General features: G+C 36.8%; 1 protein-coding gene across 1 annotated transcript; it reads left to right on the forward strand.

Annotated features, from left to right (window-relative positions):
• Positions 1 to 7686: 7686 nt before the first annotated feature.
• Positions 7687 to 8631, forward strand: LOC144295419 (olfactory receptor 52D1-like). The gene has a single exon (XM_077867813.1). It carries the CDS (start codon positions 7687 to 7689, stop codon positions 8629 to 8631), a length of 945 nt encoding a protein of 314 aa, XP_077723939.1.
• Positions 8632 to 15503: the final 6872 nt, after the last annotated feature.

Genomic DNA, 15503 nt, shown 5'->3' on the forward strand with positions numbered 1-15503 from the left:
GTCTATGTATACAATGGAATATTAGTCAGCCATTAGAAACAACAAATGCCCACCATTTGCTTCAACGTGGATGGAACTGGAGGGTATTATGCTGAGTGAAGTAAGTCAATCCGAGAAGGACAAACATTATATGGTCTCATTCATTTGGGGAATATAAATAATAGTGAAAAGGAATAAAGGGAAAAGGAGAAAAAATGAGTGGGAAATATCAGGGAGGGAGACAGAACATGAGAGACTCCTAACTCTGGGAAATGAACAAGTGGTGGTAGAAAGGGAGGTAGGCGGGGGGGGGGGGGGTGACTGGGTGACGGACACTGAGGGGGGCACTTGATGGGATGAGCACTGGGTGTTATGCTATATGTTGGCAAATTGAACTCCAACTAAAAAAGTAAAAAAAAAAAAAAAAACGTAAAATAAAATAAAATAAAATAAAAACTCAATTTAATAAAAGTGATTATGCTACTAGTGATAATTAAAAATAAAATTATTAAAAATGATACAAGTATTTTATTGGAAAAAATATGAGTATTTTCTCTTTAAAAATATGACTCTTTCCTTCACTTCTTTGCTTATACAAAATGGAAATTACTCCAGAGTCAATAAATAATATCCTGAATTTCATTGAATTGATGTTCTCTTTTTGTGATTTGTTACTTGTAAAGTATTATTTGTGTCTTCTTTCTTTTCTCTGTAATTTCCTTCTATTTAGTATAAGAGATTCTTAGAGGTAAATATTGGGGCTGCTTCTCCCCATTCCTCTTCCTTAGACTCTACTAAAACATGATTGTTCAAGGTTTTATCATTTCCCAGTTGGGCTATTTCAACAGTTGCCACTGACATTTTCAAGGCATTAGCTTTTAATTACTATGCCCAACACACCCTTCACATTGAGATCATAGTTATCCTCCTAAAAGTTAAAAAACAAACAGAATTGATATGTCAGACCCATGGAAGCACCAGGATAGCAAAGCAAAGCTTAATGAAATTCTTTCTGCTATTTCTCATTCTTATATATCCCTTGAACTCATTGCCAGTTCATGAAGACTCCCACCTTCATTGAAATAATAGATCTTTGGGGTGCTTGAGTGGCTCAGTTGATTAAGCATCCAGCTCTTGATTTTGGTTCAGGTCATGGTCTCGGGGGCTCTGCATTCAGCAGGGAGTCTGCTTCTCTCTCTCTCTCTCTCTCTCTCTGCCCACTCCTCCAAAAAAAAAAATAAATAAATAAATCTTAAAAAAAAAAACAGAAAACTCTCAAATAATAGGTCTCTCCATATCTTTATGTTTTGCTCAAAATATTTCTCTCTGACTCATCCTCTTTTTTACCTGGGAAGAGTTTAATTATCCTTCAAGATATAGGTCTTATTTAAACTCCCCTACTTTATCAGAAAGATTAAGTTTCTTTTCTTTTATTTTGCTTAAAATTTTATTTATGTATTTGACAGAGAGAGACAGAGAACACAAGCAGGGGCAGCAATAGGTAGAGGGAGAGGAAGAAGCAGGCTACCTGATGATCAGGGATCCTGATGCAGGGCTAGATCCCAGGATCCTGGGGAATCTTGATCCCAAACTCCTGGGATTAAGACCTGAGCTGAAGGCAGTTGCTTAACCCATTGATCCACCCAGAAACCCCAGAAAGATTAAGTTTTTTCCCTCAGGGCAAACTAACTAAAAATTCTCCCTACCTTTATTGTAGAAAATGTCATGATACATTTTAGTTAAATTCTTAATATGCCTTTTGCCAAGTAAACTCAGTATGGTTTGAAGTTAAGTGCACTGGCTCTAGAAGCAGAGTGTCTGAGTTCATTATTCATCTCTTCCACTTTCTGCTTTTGTGTGCTCAAACAAGTTGCTGAAACTTTCCGGGCCTTGTTGTCAAAAATCAATAAAATAAGGATCATATGATTTCCTGCCTCAGAGAGCTTAAAGGATTAAATAAATGAAAACATATAAGACACTTACAATAGTGCCACACACACACACATATAAGACACTTATAATAGCATTTATTAGTTAACACATGGATTATCATAACAATTTTGTGTATTTATTATAAGTCAGACTTTGTAAGACATAGGTATACATTTGCATATATATGTGCATAATGCATAGCTCTATATATACACATGCAAATAAAATTTTATAATTATCACCATAATCACTGGATTGTTGGTCTTGATCTAACATGTAAGTAATTTAGATTCAGAGAGATTAAATAATATGCTCAATGTCATATATTGACTAAGTGGTAGTATCTGGATTTAAATAAAAATAAAAATAATTAATCCCATGTTTAAGTCCCCATTTACTTTTATTATTTATGTTTTAATTTAATTTATTTTTTTAAAGATTTGCTTATTTTAGAGTGGGGGAAGTAGCAGAGGGAGAGAGGAGAATCTTTAAGCAGACTGTTCTCCATCACATGACCCATGCGATCGTGACCTGAGCAAAAACCAAAAGCTGATGCTCAGCCCACTGAGCCACCCAGGTGCTCCTTTTATTTTATTTTAAATTCTAGTATAGTTAATATGCAGAGTTATCTCAGTTTCAGGTGTACAATATAGTAATTAAACACTTCCATACATCACCCAGTGCTTAATTCTGAAGAATTAAGAAGGGTGGGCAAAACAAAGTCCACGTCTCAGGGACTTTACATTCTGGTGGAGGTGAAATAATCAAGTGATGCCCAAATGCATAATTACACTGGCTATTATGTGCTGTCAAGTGGAAACAAAGATGTCTAGTCTAGGGCAATCAAGGAAAGCTTCCCTAAAAATGACATTTACTTGAGTCCCAGAAGGCACATAAGCAGCTGAGAAAAGAGACAGAGGTCATGAAATGGGACTGGTGATGTTACAGGGAGAGAGAACAGGATGCGTGAACATGTGTGGATCTTAAGGTAGGAAAACTGGACCAGAATCCATTTTGTGGCTGGAGGACAGAGAAGGAGGTGAAAAGTGGGTGCCTCAGACTGGGACAGTAGCACGCAAAAGTGCATAGGCCATTTTTTGGGTTCTCAATTTTATCCTAAAAATAAGAGGGAGACTGTGAATGTTTTATGCACAGGAGTGACATACTAGGTTTGTGTTTTTAAAAAGATCATTGTGGAGTGCCTGGGTGGCCCAGTCAGTAAAGTAGCTGCCTTCCACTTATGATCCCAGGGTCCTGGGATCCAACTGCATAGGGCTTACTGATGAGCAAGGAGTCTACTTTGCCCTCTCCCACCCCTTACCCCCCACCCCCACTCACACATGCACTGCCTGAGCTCTCTCGTTCTCTCTCTCAAATAAATAAAATCTTTTTTTAAGTGAAAAGATCATTATGGCTGCAGTGAAGAAAATGGGATGAGACAAGAATGGAATGAATAAATGAATGCAGAAGACCTTTTAGGATGTTATAAAAGTTACCTAGAACAATATGATAACAATCTGATCCAAGTTGGTAGAAATCACAAGAGAATTAAATTGATTTGAGTACCCTGAATATACTTTAGGCTGGGGGAACATGGCTTACTGAAGACTTAGATAAGCTCATTGGAGTATGACCATTGCTTCCCCTTGCAGTGTTATTATTGGCCTAAAGTCTAGAGTGGATGCTTGATGAAGACCTGTGTAGGGGCAGGGTGTAGGGGCAGAGATACACATTTATTCATATAAAAATATTTGAAGACCTACAACTTACCAGGCACTGGGGAAATAATAGTGAACAAACAAGCAAGGGCCAGTCACTATCATTAGAATGTTCACATTTGACCACTGGCAAAATAGCCTGCAGTTCAGATCCCCTTTTACCATTTACTTTCAAATTGAGCTTGTCACTCCCACCAACAGTTTTCTGAAACTCAGTCTCTCCTAAACCTAATATTTTACAATATTTTCTTTCTAGAATTCCTCTCTTGTTCCTACTTTTATCTCACCTCTTGATGTTTCTTTTTATATATCTTACCTACCATACTATGGTCTTAATTTAATCAATTAAGATTTTTCATACTTTTTTGAAGTATAATTAATGTTCAGTGTTAATTGGTTTCAGGTGTACAATATGATGATTCTTTACATTTTTCAGTTCTCATCAAGATAAGTATGGTCTTAATTTCCCTTTTTTTCATGCTTTTTATTTTTTTATTTATTTTTTTATTTTTTGGTTTTTGGTATATGTTTTATTATAGTTTGGTTTAATATATTAAGGCCAACATATTTAATCTCCCTTTTTGCCAGCTTCTTGTGGATTTTGATTATATCTAGGAAATCAAGATTCTTTTTTTTTTAACATTTTACTTGTTTATTTGAGAGAGAGAACAAGACGACAAGCAGAGGGAGTGGCAGATAGAGGAAGGGGAGAAGCAGGCTCCCCACTGAGCAGAGAGCCTGACATGGGGCTCCATGCCAAGACCCTGGAACCATGACTTGAGCCAAAGTCAGATGCTTAACTGAGCCACCCAGGCACCCCAGAAATCAAGATTCTTAATTTCAGCTTAAGTTTTGTACATGGAGTCTCCAAAAGTCACTGGAACTGAAAATGGTTTATACTATTGGTTCTTAACAAGGGAAATCAATTTTTATACAACTATAGCTGTAGCAGCTCTGCTACCTGTTACTCCAGGTGTTCTTTAATTTCCATCCTAAATGAGTCTCCAGTCCTTACTCTTTCTCCCTAGGGCTCCTACACCATACCAACACTTAGATCTATAGTGTTCCTTAATATCTGCTCTTATCCTCAGGTGGTATCATCAATGATTGTCTCTATGATTTGTTTCCCGAATATCCAGGCTAGTAAGTCACTTTGCCCAATATAGAGGCCACTAGGGACCCAGAAAGATCAGAACAAACCAGCATAAATCTGCCTCCAACTTAGACACTCCATCTTATTCTGGTCGTCAACAGATCTTCCTCATACCTCAAGCAAATGGGTGCTCTGCTGGCCCCAGCCCTACTGTGACCAGATTCAAAAACCATATACAGGTAATACTCTAGGAAAAGGGAGAAATAGGAGAGAAAAAATCAGAAAATCCTGGGATGCACAGTCATGTAAGGAAAAAGAGATTTTCAAATCTTTTTAATCCACATACTACCATCACCAACACTTATAGAACTGTGGTTGGGTCTTCAATCTTGAGAATTCCCAGTAACATTCTGTAGAAAAATAAGTACATTTCTAATTTTTATGTTTAAACTGATGGTCTTTACTTATAATTAATGTTGATATACTTGTTCCTGGCAACTGTTCCAGGATCACTCAGACAAAACTTTACAATGTTGCTTAAAACTCTAATGTCCTAATATCCCCATCACTTGGAGAATTTTCATCTACATTATTCCTCATAGATCATTATTCAGTTTCTACCTGGAATCTCCCACTGGTAGTGAGCTTTTGGTTTCACAGGGTAGTCCTTTCTGTTTGAATTTGTGAAGGATCATTTCCCCTATTGAACTAAAATGTACTTTTAAAAAAATTTTAGTGTCCTTTATTAGGCCAGATGTCTATTTCTGGTGACACTAAGTATTTTTTTGCTCTCTAGTATCTAATGAGTCTAAAAATATTTGAGGATAAAATTACAAGGGCCATCAAATATTCCTCTTTATAGTGTCAATTCAAGACTGTTCATCATCTTAGAGTTCTTTCCAAGAAAAAAACAAAAAGAACATCACTTTTTGAGTATCACAAATAAAAGTTAAACTTCAAAGAAAAAGAAAAAGATTTACTATTATAGGACACCAAAGCATGTTGCATATTTTATACAATGTTGGAATTTAATAATGGATTCTATCCTCACTGCAAGCTTTGAAAGGTAAACCTCATCCCATTTTTGAGATGAGGAAATGAGACTTCAAGTCTTAAGCAGCTTGGTCAAGTCACTTAAGTGGCAGGACTGAGATTGTATCCCCAACATGTGTTATCTCAATGAGTTGACTGTTTTCATTGTATCATGTAATCTTCCAGGATCTGCCTATCATTGGGCTATGGTGTGTTTTTGCCAAATGCAGTTGATATATTAAATACTTAGATCTAAATGACTCAATTTATGATATATAAATGATACAGTAGTATTTTGGCAGATATGCCACTCTATTTTGGGCTCCTAAATATTTAGAATAAGTTAATTAGCAAAAAAAAAAAATACAAATAATCCAAATCCATTGACAACTAAAAACATAAAAGGAGGGATGCCTTGATGGCTCAGTGGTTGAGTGCCTGCCTTCAGCCCAGGGCATGATCCTGGAGTCCTGGGAAGGAGTCCTGCATCAGGCTCCCTTCATGGAGCCTGCTTCTCTTTCTGCCTATGTCTCTGCCTCTTTGTGTGTGTGTGTGTGTCTCTCATGAATAAATAAATAAAATCTTAAAAAAAAATACAGAAAAGGACACAGAGTTAATATTACTGCAATTCTCCTTTTAGAGCAACTTTATATGAGTTTTTTATCTCTTTGCTTTTATAGAAACTTTATTTCTTCTGTGATTATCTTTTATAAATATATAGGTGGAATGTTTCTAACAAAATATGGAATCTAAACCTTAATAGTGGAATTTAATTTCAATCATAGTAATAAGAAAAAAGTCTTATTCCTTTGTTATTTTTGTATGTATTATACATTTGTTTGGCTTCTACTTCTAATGTATTAAGTATACTCTTTATAACTTTCGTCAAATTATTTATAAATTTTTAAATATGTATTTTATAGAGACTTTATTTATTCATGAATGAGAGACACAGAGATAGAGAGAGGCAGAGACACAGGCAGAGGGAGCAGCAGGCTCCAAGCAGAGAGTCTGACGTGGGACTCGATCCTGGGTCTCCAGGATCACACTCTGGGCCAAAGGCAGTGCTGAACCACTGAACCACCCAGGCTCCCCAATTTTTAAATATGTATTTTGATTCAAAACAGTTGTAGGTTAAAATATTTAGCAAATGCGATAGTCTTAATTTATATAGAAATATGTATTACCATTAATCTTAACTATATTCCTTACATAAATACACATATATACAGAGGATTAATAATTTACCTTTACTTTTGTCCACTCACCAACCATGCTTTATTGAATAATCTGGAATCTTAATACTAAATTATTATCAACTGAGGCATTTTGGATTCCACATTTATCATCCAAAATATCAGTTATTTCTCCAGAATAACATAATGCTTTCCAGGTATTAACTCAGCAGAATTTCTAGGTTCTCTGTCAAAATCAACAGAGTCCAGAAAAGAATCCTAAGCACCAAGGTCAGTCTCAAGAACTAAAAAGTAGGATGAAGAAATTCAACTTCCTCAATTTTGAATGAAAACCATGCTTTATAGCTTGTTCTTACCCCCACCTTTTGCCTATAATGTTGAAAATGTTTGGTCTCTTGTCAAATCTTGTATTTCGGAAAAAATCCCACAGGACTGCACACATTGATTATTAAATTGGATCAGGGCCACAGGAGAATCTCAAGTATGCAGTTGATATGTCTTTATTGAGCATTTATCCCTAAGACTGCTTCTGCAGAGAGAGTAGCCTAGGATTATCTCCCTCCACACTCTAAGTAGCTGAAGCATTCATTTGATCATTAGTTTGTATCATATAATTATGCTTATCACCATACGCTACTAGAATACCCAGCATTTTAGTTGCAAATGATTCAGTGACTTCAAAATGTCCCTGTTTCTTTCTCCCTAGGAATCAGACTTTGAAGAGCTCAGGTTAGGGATGACCTCTTGCAACAACTCCATTCCTCAACCTTTGATATTTGTTCTGGCTGGAATTCCTGGCCTGGAATCTTCCCATGGCTGGTTCTCTGTGCCTTTTTTCTTGGTCTTTGTTGTTACAATTTTTGGGAATACCGCCATCTTATGCATCATCCGAGTAGAGAAGAGTCTTCATGAGCCCATGTTTCTCCTCCTGGCCATGCTATCTGTTGTTGACCTGTCCCTGGTCAGTGTCACTGTGCCCCGCATGCTGGATATCTTCTGGATGAATGCCAAAGAAATCAGCTTCAGTGCCTGCCTCACACAAATGTTTTTCATCCCTTCCTTTTACGTCATGGAGTCTGGGATCCTCCTAGCCATGGCTTTTGACAGATTTGTGGCTATCTGGTTTCCTCTGAGATATACAACCATCCTTGCTAACAAGGTACTTGTGAAGATGGCACTGACTGTCCTGGCAAGGGCAGTGGCAGTGCTGACTCCAGCACCCATCCTGGCAGAAAGACTGGAAAGGTTCCAAACCCACATCATCGCTTACTCCTACTGTGCCTATATGGCTGTGGTGAAGATAGCCTGTGGAGACATCTCCAACCACATTTTCTATGGCCTCATGGTTCTTGTAGCATCCGTGGGACTTGATCTATTTTTCATCATTCTGTCATATGGGCTGATCCTTCATGCTGTCTTTCAGATACCCTCTTGGGAGGCACGGGGCAAAGCTCTCAATACATGTGGCTCCCACCTTTGTGTCATAGCTCTTTTTTATTCTCCTGTTGTCTTCTCTGTCCTGGCCCAGATTTTAGGCTACCATATGGCTCCTCATCTACAAATTATCATTGACAATCTCTACTTCCTAGTGCCTCCCATGGTCAATCCCTTGATTTATGGGGCCCGAACTAAGCAAATGCGGGAGCGGATGCTGCGGATCTTCCACTGTCATAGAAACTGAGAGTGAATCCGAGGTGGACAGGAAATCTGTGATACAGAGCTGGAAATCTTGTTAGGTTGGAGGAAGAGATAATGTCAGGCAGATCAGGGGCTTCATGGAAATAGGAATAGCCAAGACAAGAGAAGGACTAGTCAGTGTGGGAATGTAACTGGGGCATGTTCTCTCCATCAGAATGTGGTTATCATTGTAAAACCTACATGAGCAGAACCTTCCCCAAATGTTTATGCAAGTAAATAAAATAGGAGAATATTTTATCATTAATTTTATTATTTAATTCCTTCAAATAAATTGTAAGCACATTTTTTCAAATGATATAAAGTGAAATCAGTCATAGTCTCAAGACCTATCAGCAAAAATAATTATCCAAATTTTTTATTGATTTCATCATTTTCCTTCCACAGTTATTTTTCAGATATTTCACCAACATGGAATCATATAATGGAAAATAATCCTAATGAGAATAAACATGTGTAAATATCTATGATCATGTCTATGAGTAATGAGCTCCTTTTTGGTCTGATGGGTTTAATAGAGAAGAGTCATCTTTAGGGAGGTAGTATGGATATGGTTACAGACTATGGAACTGATATACAGTGGATTAGGCGTGATAGGTAAGCATTTTACAAAGGAAAAAAAAAGACCTAGTAAAGATACTTTCTTCACTAGCTTTGCTTTTCCTTTCCACCTATCTGACCTCATATGCTTTCACATATTTACAAATTTACAAATCTGTATCTTAAACTCTGAATCATCTCTGTATTCCAGAATGTTTTAATTATTTTATTCATTTCTGTATTCCAGAATAATAGCCTTAGGAACCAGTCTACATATACACCTTAAATTCAAACCTTCCCAAACTAAACCCTTAGTCTCCTTGCCAGCTTGATTACCCTCTGCATTCCCTATTTTTTTTCTTTTGACTTGAATTAAGATAAGTTAAAAATCTTGAAATTACTTATTTTTATTTTCCTTCATCCATCCTATGACCCAAACTTTCCTGCACATTTCCACTCCCTTCTTTCTATCTCATACTTTTATCACTGTCAGTCTCTATACTGCAGATTCTAACTTTTCCATGCCCAGTATATCTCATATTCAAAGTTGTCATTAACACTGCAACATTATTGTCTTTCCCAAGCAAATATATCATTTTGTCCACCTAAATCTTCACACCCTATTCCTCAAGATAAAGTCTTCACTCTACAGCATGGCACAAAAGTTATTGCATGACTTGACTCCAGTCTGCCTGGCCAGGTGCTTTATGATCACTAAATCATAGAATAGGCAGCAATCCAATTAAACCTAGCTGCTTTACTTGCCAAAAAACCCTCCACATTCCTTGTTATGTTAGCTGATTCTTCATGCTATTTGGGAGCCATTTTCCTTTGATCTTTCTTACTCAAAATTCTTCCCACCTCAAGAGACCATTTCTTCAATTTGTTTTCCTTAATACCTGTCTTCAAATGATATAAACCAGTCATTTTCCGTATTGCCAGGCACTTTAGGTTTCTTTGACATTCATTTGTCTGTGATCTGTCCTGTACTTCATTTTTTTAAAGATTTTATTTATTTATTCATGAGAGACACACACAGAGAGAGGCAGAGACACAGGCAGAGGGAGAAGCAGGCTCCATGCAGGGAGCCCGATGCAAGACTAGATCCTGGGACCCCAGGATCACACCCTGAGCTGAAAGCAGGCACTTCACCACTGAGCCACCCAGTCATCCCTTCCCTGTGCTTCAGATGCCAGTCTGCACATCTTGCCATTATTCTTACACCAACATTCCTTTAAGGACATGCTGAGAAATTGAATTTTGCACTGCCCATAAGCAGGTTGTAATTCTCCTTGTCTTAGTTTTTCACAAATGGTATTAAAACATCAACTCATAAACCAATGGATGACTATACATGTAAATCAGACCCATCTTTCTATCTCTAATGTTCATAATCTAAATTATCCCTAAGTCTACCCAGAACAAACATCACATACGTGATATTTATTTTGCACAAACATATACAAATATATATATTCTTTCATATACATGCTTCCAATCATCTTACTTGCCTATAAACATCTCTTTCTGTCTGTCTCTCTCTGTAACGTGCTATCATATTCATATTTACATAATTCATATATCGTACCTAAAATACACAAGCATTCACAAGAACATGTATGTGCATGTATACATTATGTACATTTCATTACCTCTATAAATATGTAAAATCAGGGCAGCCCGGTGGCTCAGCGGTTTAGTGCCGCCTTCAGCCCAGGGCATGATCCTGGAGACCTGGGATCGAGTCCCACATCGGGCTCCCTGCATAGAGCCTGCTTCTCCCTCTGCCTGTGTCTCTGCCTCTCTTTCTCTGTGACTCATGAATAAATAAATAAAATATTTAAAAAAAATGTAAAATCACTATTACTCTCACACTATTACTCACCTCACAATTGCCTGCACCAGTTTTCAAAAACCTAAGTTTGCTCAAGCAAATTAATGACTCCTCTCAGAATGACTACCTCTCACTACCACATGCTCTTTATCAACTTTTGGGACTTATCTTATGCAGTACTTTCTCTGTGAGTTTTTCCTCACCTCTCTACTCTTTTCCTCCACTTTATATTGGGCTCATTTTCAGTGGCTGTCAATGTTACTCGATCCTTTCTCAATCATAACACATATCACTGAATATGATAATTGCCTCTTTAGTAATCTTTTTCTATACTGAAATGAATGTTTTTCTCTAAACTTGTTTCCATAGTATCTAGAATTTCCATGTTAGTTTAATAAATATCTATCTAATAAATTAAGTCTTATTTCAAAAACTGTCTTTGATGAAGCAACAAGATCATAAAATAATGCATAGATGTATGCATTCAGCCCATGACTAAAAATTAAATAAAGGAAGGGACGTTGAAAGGAGGAAAAGAAAGAAGGTAGAGAAAAGGGGCAGGAAGTGGATAATGATTAAGAATGGAAGGGTAGGAGAAAAGGAGGGAGGAAGGAAAAAAGCATTTCGTTTGCCTGGCCAGGATTCTTCTTCATTGAGGATCCTTTCATAGTCAAATCTCTTTGACTCTAGTTCTGAATATTATTTAGAGCATGTTCTTTCACCTCAGTGGATGGACATCCAATATGGCTTCACTGACAAGGCTGGTACCACCATGCTCTTCCTCCTGGGCTCTCCATAAAATTAGCCTGCTATTTTTACCTGGTGTTTCAGGGCTTCAGGAGGTAAAAAGCAGAAGTTGCAAGGCCAGGTATGTTCTATACCCAAGTCTTACACAACATCATTTTTGTAGTATTTTATTGCTTGAAACAGTCAAAGGATTTGACCAAGTCAAGGGGTTGGAAAGTAGACTTACTCCTCATGATTATATTGCAGAGGAACAGGGAGTTTAGAAAATACTATTATAGCCATCTTTGACAGGTCCAGTATGGTACAGTTTCCTCTCTAGTTACAATAGTTCACATTCCTTTCATTTGCAACATATACTTAACACCTCCTCCAAACTTCCAGGTCTCATCTTGTTTTGATATCTATCCAGAATTTCATCATGTAAATCATATCCAGTTATAGGTGAGGCTTCATAGACCTGGTTCCTTAGATATAGTTGAGTATGGTTCCTCCTTCTCTGAACACCTATTAAATAAAGAGATACGTCTTCTGCCTCCTACACTGCCAGTGTATAATGTTAATACAGTAATAGGATAACTGCAAAACCATTCCCATTCCAAAAGAGGAAGAAATATGGAGCATGGTAGTTGCTGGTCCATGGCACACTGAAATCTTTTTCTTTTTTCTTTCTTTCTTTTTTTTTGTAGATTATTTATTTATTTATTCATGAGAGACAAAGGGACAGAGAGAGGCAGAGACACAGGCAGAGGGAAAAGCAGTCTCCATGCAGGGACCCTGACATGGGACTTGATCCCAGGTCTACAGGATCACACTCTGGGTTGAAGGCAGCACTAAACTGCTGAGCCACCCGGCCTGCCAGACATACTGAAATCTAAGTACATGTTCCCAGCTTCTTGATTAAGGCATTTTCCTGCTCCATGTGGATAATTCCATTTCTTTGTGGTTCTTGGATTTACTTTCAGAAACCTAAGGTCTGTACTCTGCATAATCATTCATTTTCTAAAAGAAGTAGGCCAAGTTTTCATTTATCTTTCTAAGCCTATAGGTTGGGGACTCCAATGGTACTTTTCATTTTGAGCTGTCTTTGTTCTTTTCAGTCTAACCAGGCAGTTCTTCTAATAAAGGATTTTAAAACTGCACACTGTTATTTAGAAGCTAGCTCTTACTTTAGGAGTATATAATGTATAGAGAAAACATGAATGAGAAAAAATTTTGTGTTCAAGATCATAAATATCCAAAGCTTTTATGGTTTTTATAAGTACTATTTGAAAGTTAGACCCTTATTTAACTCCTTTTTCTCTATATATATTTTACTACAGGTGGCACTTTCAACATTAGCTGAAAGCTCCTTCATGAAACCCATAAATTCATTATGTATATTTTTTTAATTTTCTACCTTAACAAAAGTGACAGTTTTGTCAGTTTTTCCACCATCACAAAGCAAAAACCCTCTCTTCTCTGGTACACAGTAACAACTCTGTCATTCTATTTAAAGCTGTTACTAGAGACGCCTGGGTGGCTCAGTGGTTGAGCATCTGCCTTTGGCTCAGGGCATGATCTCAGGGTCCTGGGATCTAATTCTACACTGGGGTCTCCACAGGGAGCCTGCTGCTCCCTCTGCCTATGCCTCTGCCTCTCTCTCTGTATCTCTCATGAATAAATAAACAAAATCTAAAAATAAATAAATACATAATAAATAAATAAAGCCTTCATTAACAGTATTACGAGTACCTTCAAGCTTCTGTCCATGCACTCAGAGCCAGTGCTTCACGTTTTGGGTTTTTATTACTGCAGAATCCAACTTTTAATGCCATTTTTTTCTTATATTTTAGCTAGTGTTTTATAATATAATACTCTAACACTCAGTGGCTTTAAATAATATTTTATGATTTTTTCTCAAATTTCTGTTGATTGCCTGGACTCAGCTGTGTAGTTTTCACTTGGTACCCTCAAGCAATTGCAGATAGGAATCTAGGACTAGATATTCAAGCCTTCTTCTTCACTCAGATGTTATGCACCTCAGTCTACCTCCACACTGAATCCTATTCCATCAGATTAGAACTCAGGGGGTTCTTACACATCATAAAAATAGGAAAAGTTGTGATATCAGTTAAGGACTCTGCCAAGACCTGACACAGTTTGACTTCTATTGTGCTCATGGCTGTTGAAGGGTCTCAAACATATTCAAAGGTTTTAGGAAGAGTCCATTCTTGACTGACGAATGGCAAAATCATATAGTAGAAAAATGTGTGAAATAGAAGATACAGTTATTAGCCATTCTTGGAAAATAGAATTTACTATACTCAACTTTCTTTCATTTCCATCATAAATGTTTCTTCAGTTTCTACTTCCTCTCAAAAGTTCTATATTATGTTCCCAAACATTTCTATCATTTCTCATTCATAACTATTTTCCAGTGCTTCCCATGTTAACTTTCATACACCTAGTTAGTCTATCCTCAATTTTGTGAATTAGTTTTATTCTCTAGATATTCCATGGTAGCCAAAACACTTTGGCTTATGTATACAGAAATTTATAGGGATTCATGAAAGCCAGCACACAGCAACACACATCTCTTTCTGAGATAGCATGCCTTACTCTGCACTACAGCAGTCTTCTTCCCATAACTCAAGAGGTTAGCTTCTCTCCCTGCTCCACTGTGAAAAGATTTACAATCAACTTTAGGTTCTATTCCAGAAAAAAAAGTTGGATTGAATATAGATACAGAATGTAAAGTCATATAGAAGAAAGAAGTACTCAGATATTCTCACTAATTAAATATCCCAACAACCATTCATTCCCAGTGCAAATAATCATCATTCCTTGTAGCTCTGACTCAACTCATCCAGTGGCTCTTAGAGCTTAGAGCTACTGTGATTTTCTTCCAATTCCATCTACCACATGAACAATGTCCATTCTTATAGAGGATTATTCACTTGCTATTTGAAAATCTCCGTTGATAGATTTTTTTCCCTCACACAATGGCACTATGTGGCACAATTTACATTATTTACATAATTCACACTCTGGTTGTGTGTTTCCATGGTGTTTGTAGCAATGGAGACCTAAAATTTACCTCTTTTTATCATCCACTCCTGAAATAGATAAATTCTGGTGGCCACAAAAGAAATATAAACTTTGTCCAGCAGATTCTTTTATTAATTGAATAGACAGTTGCCAGAGCCTTCAAATTCTGCTTTCATAATGTTAAGAATTCTAAGTTGTTTAGTAACATTAATCACTTTCAATTCCAGTTTATTTAGTTTGTTTAGCTTGCACGTTACACAAAGTTTTCCACCTCAAAGGGAAGAAATAACGTTTGTACTTTTTAGTACCATTAAGGGACAAGACTAAGTTATGCCATTTAGCTGTCTTATCATGATTGCAAGATTTGTATTATTTTTTTCATCAGATGAGGAAATTAAAGCATACAGCTTAAAACAACATGTCCAAGGTCATATCTAATAAGCTCTGAATGTATCTCAAACATGCAATATTTCAAAGCCTTTTATCTGGGCTATCCCTACAACCTTCTTACCTGCATTATCATTTAGCTATGATTTCCCTTGTACAAAGTACAACTAGCATGTAAAGCACCTTTATCTGACTGATGTCATCAACCTAGAATAATATTGTATTAATCCTCAAACATCTGGGACAAATAAAGTTTGATTCTCAAGCAGTTTGAAATCAACTAGAGAGAAAAAAGACATGTTTTTACCAAAATATGTATAATA

This window comes from Canis aureus, chromosome 23 (genome assembly GCF_053574225.1).
Source record: "Canis aureus isolate CA01 chromosome 23, VMU_Caureus_v.1.0, whole genome shotgun sequence".
NCBI classification, from domain to species: Eukaryota; Metazoa; Chordata; class Mammalia; order Carnivora; family Canidae; genus Canis; species Canis aureus.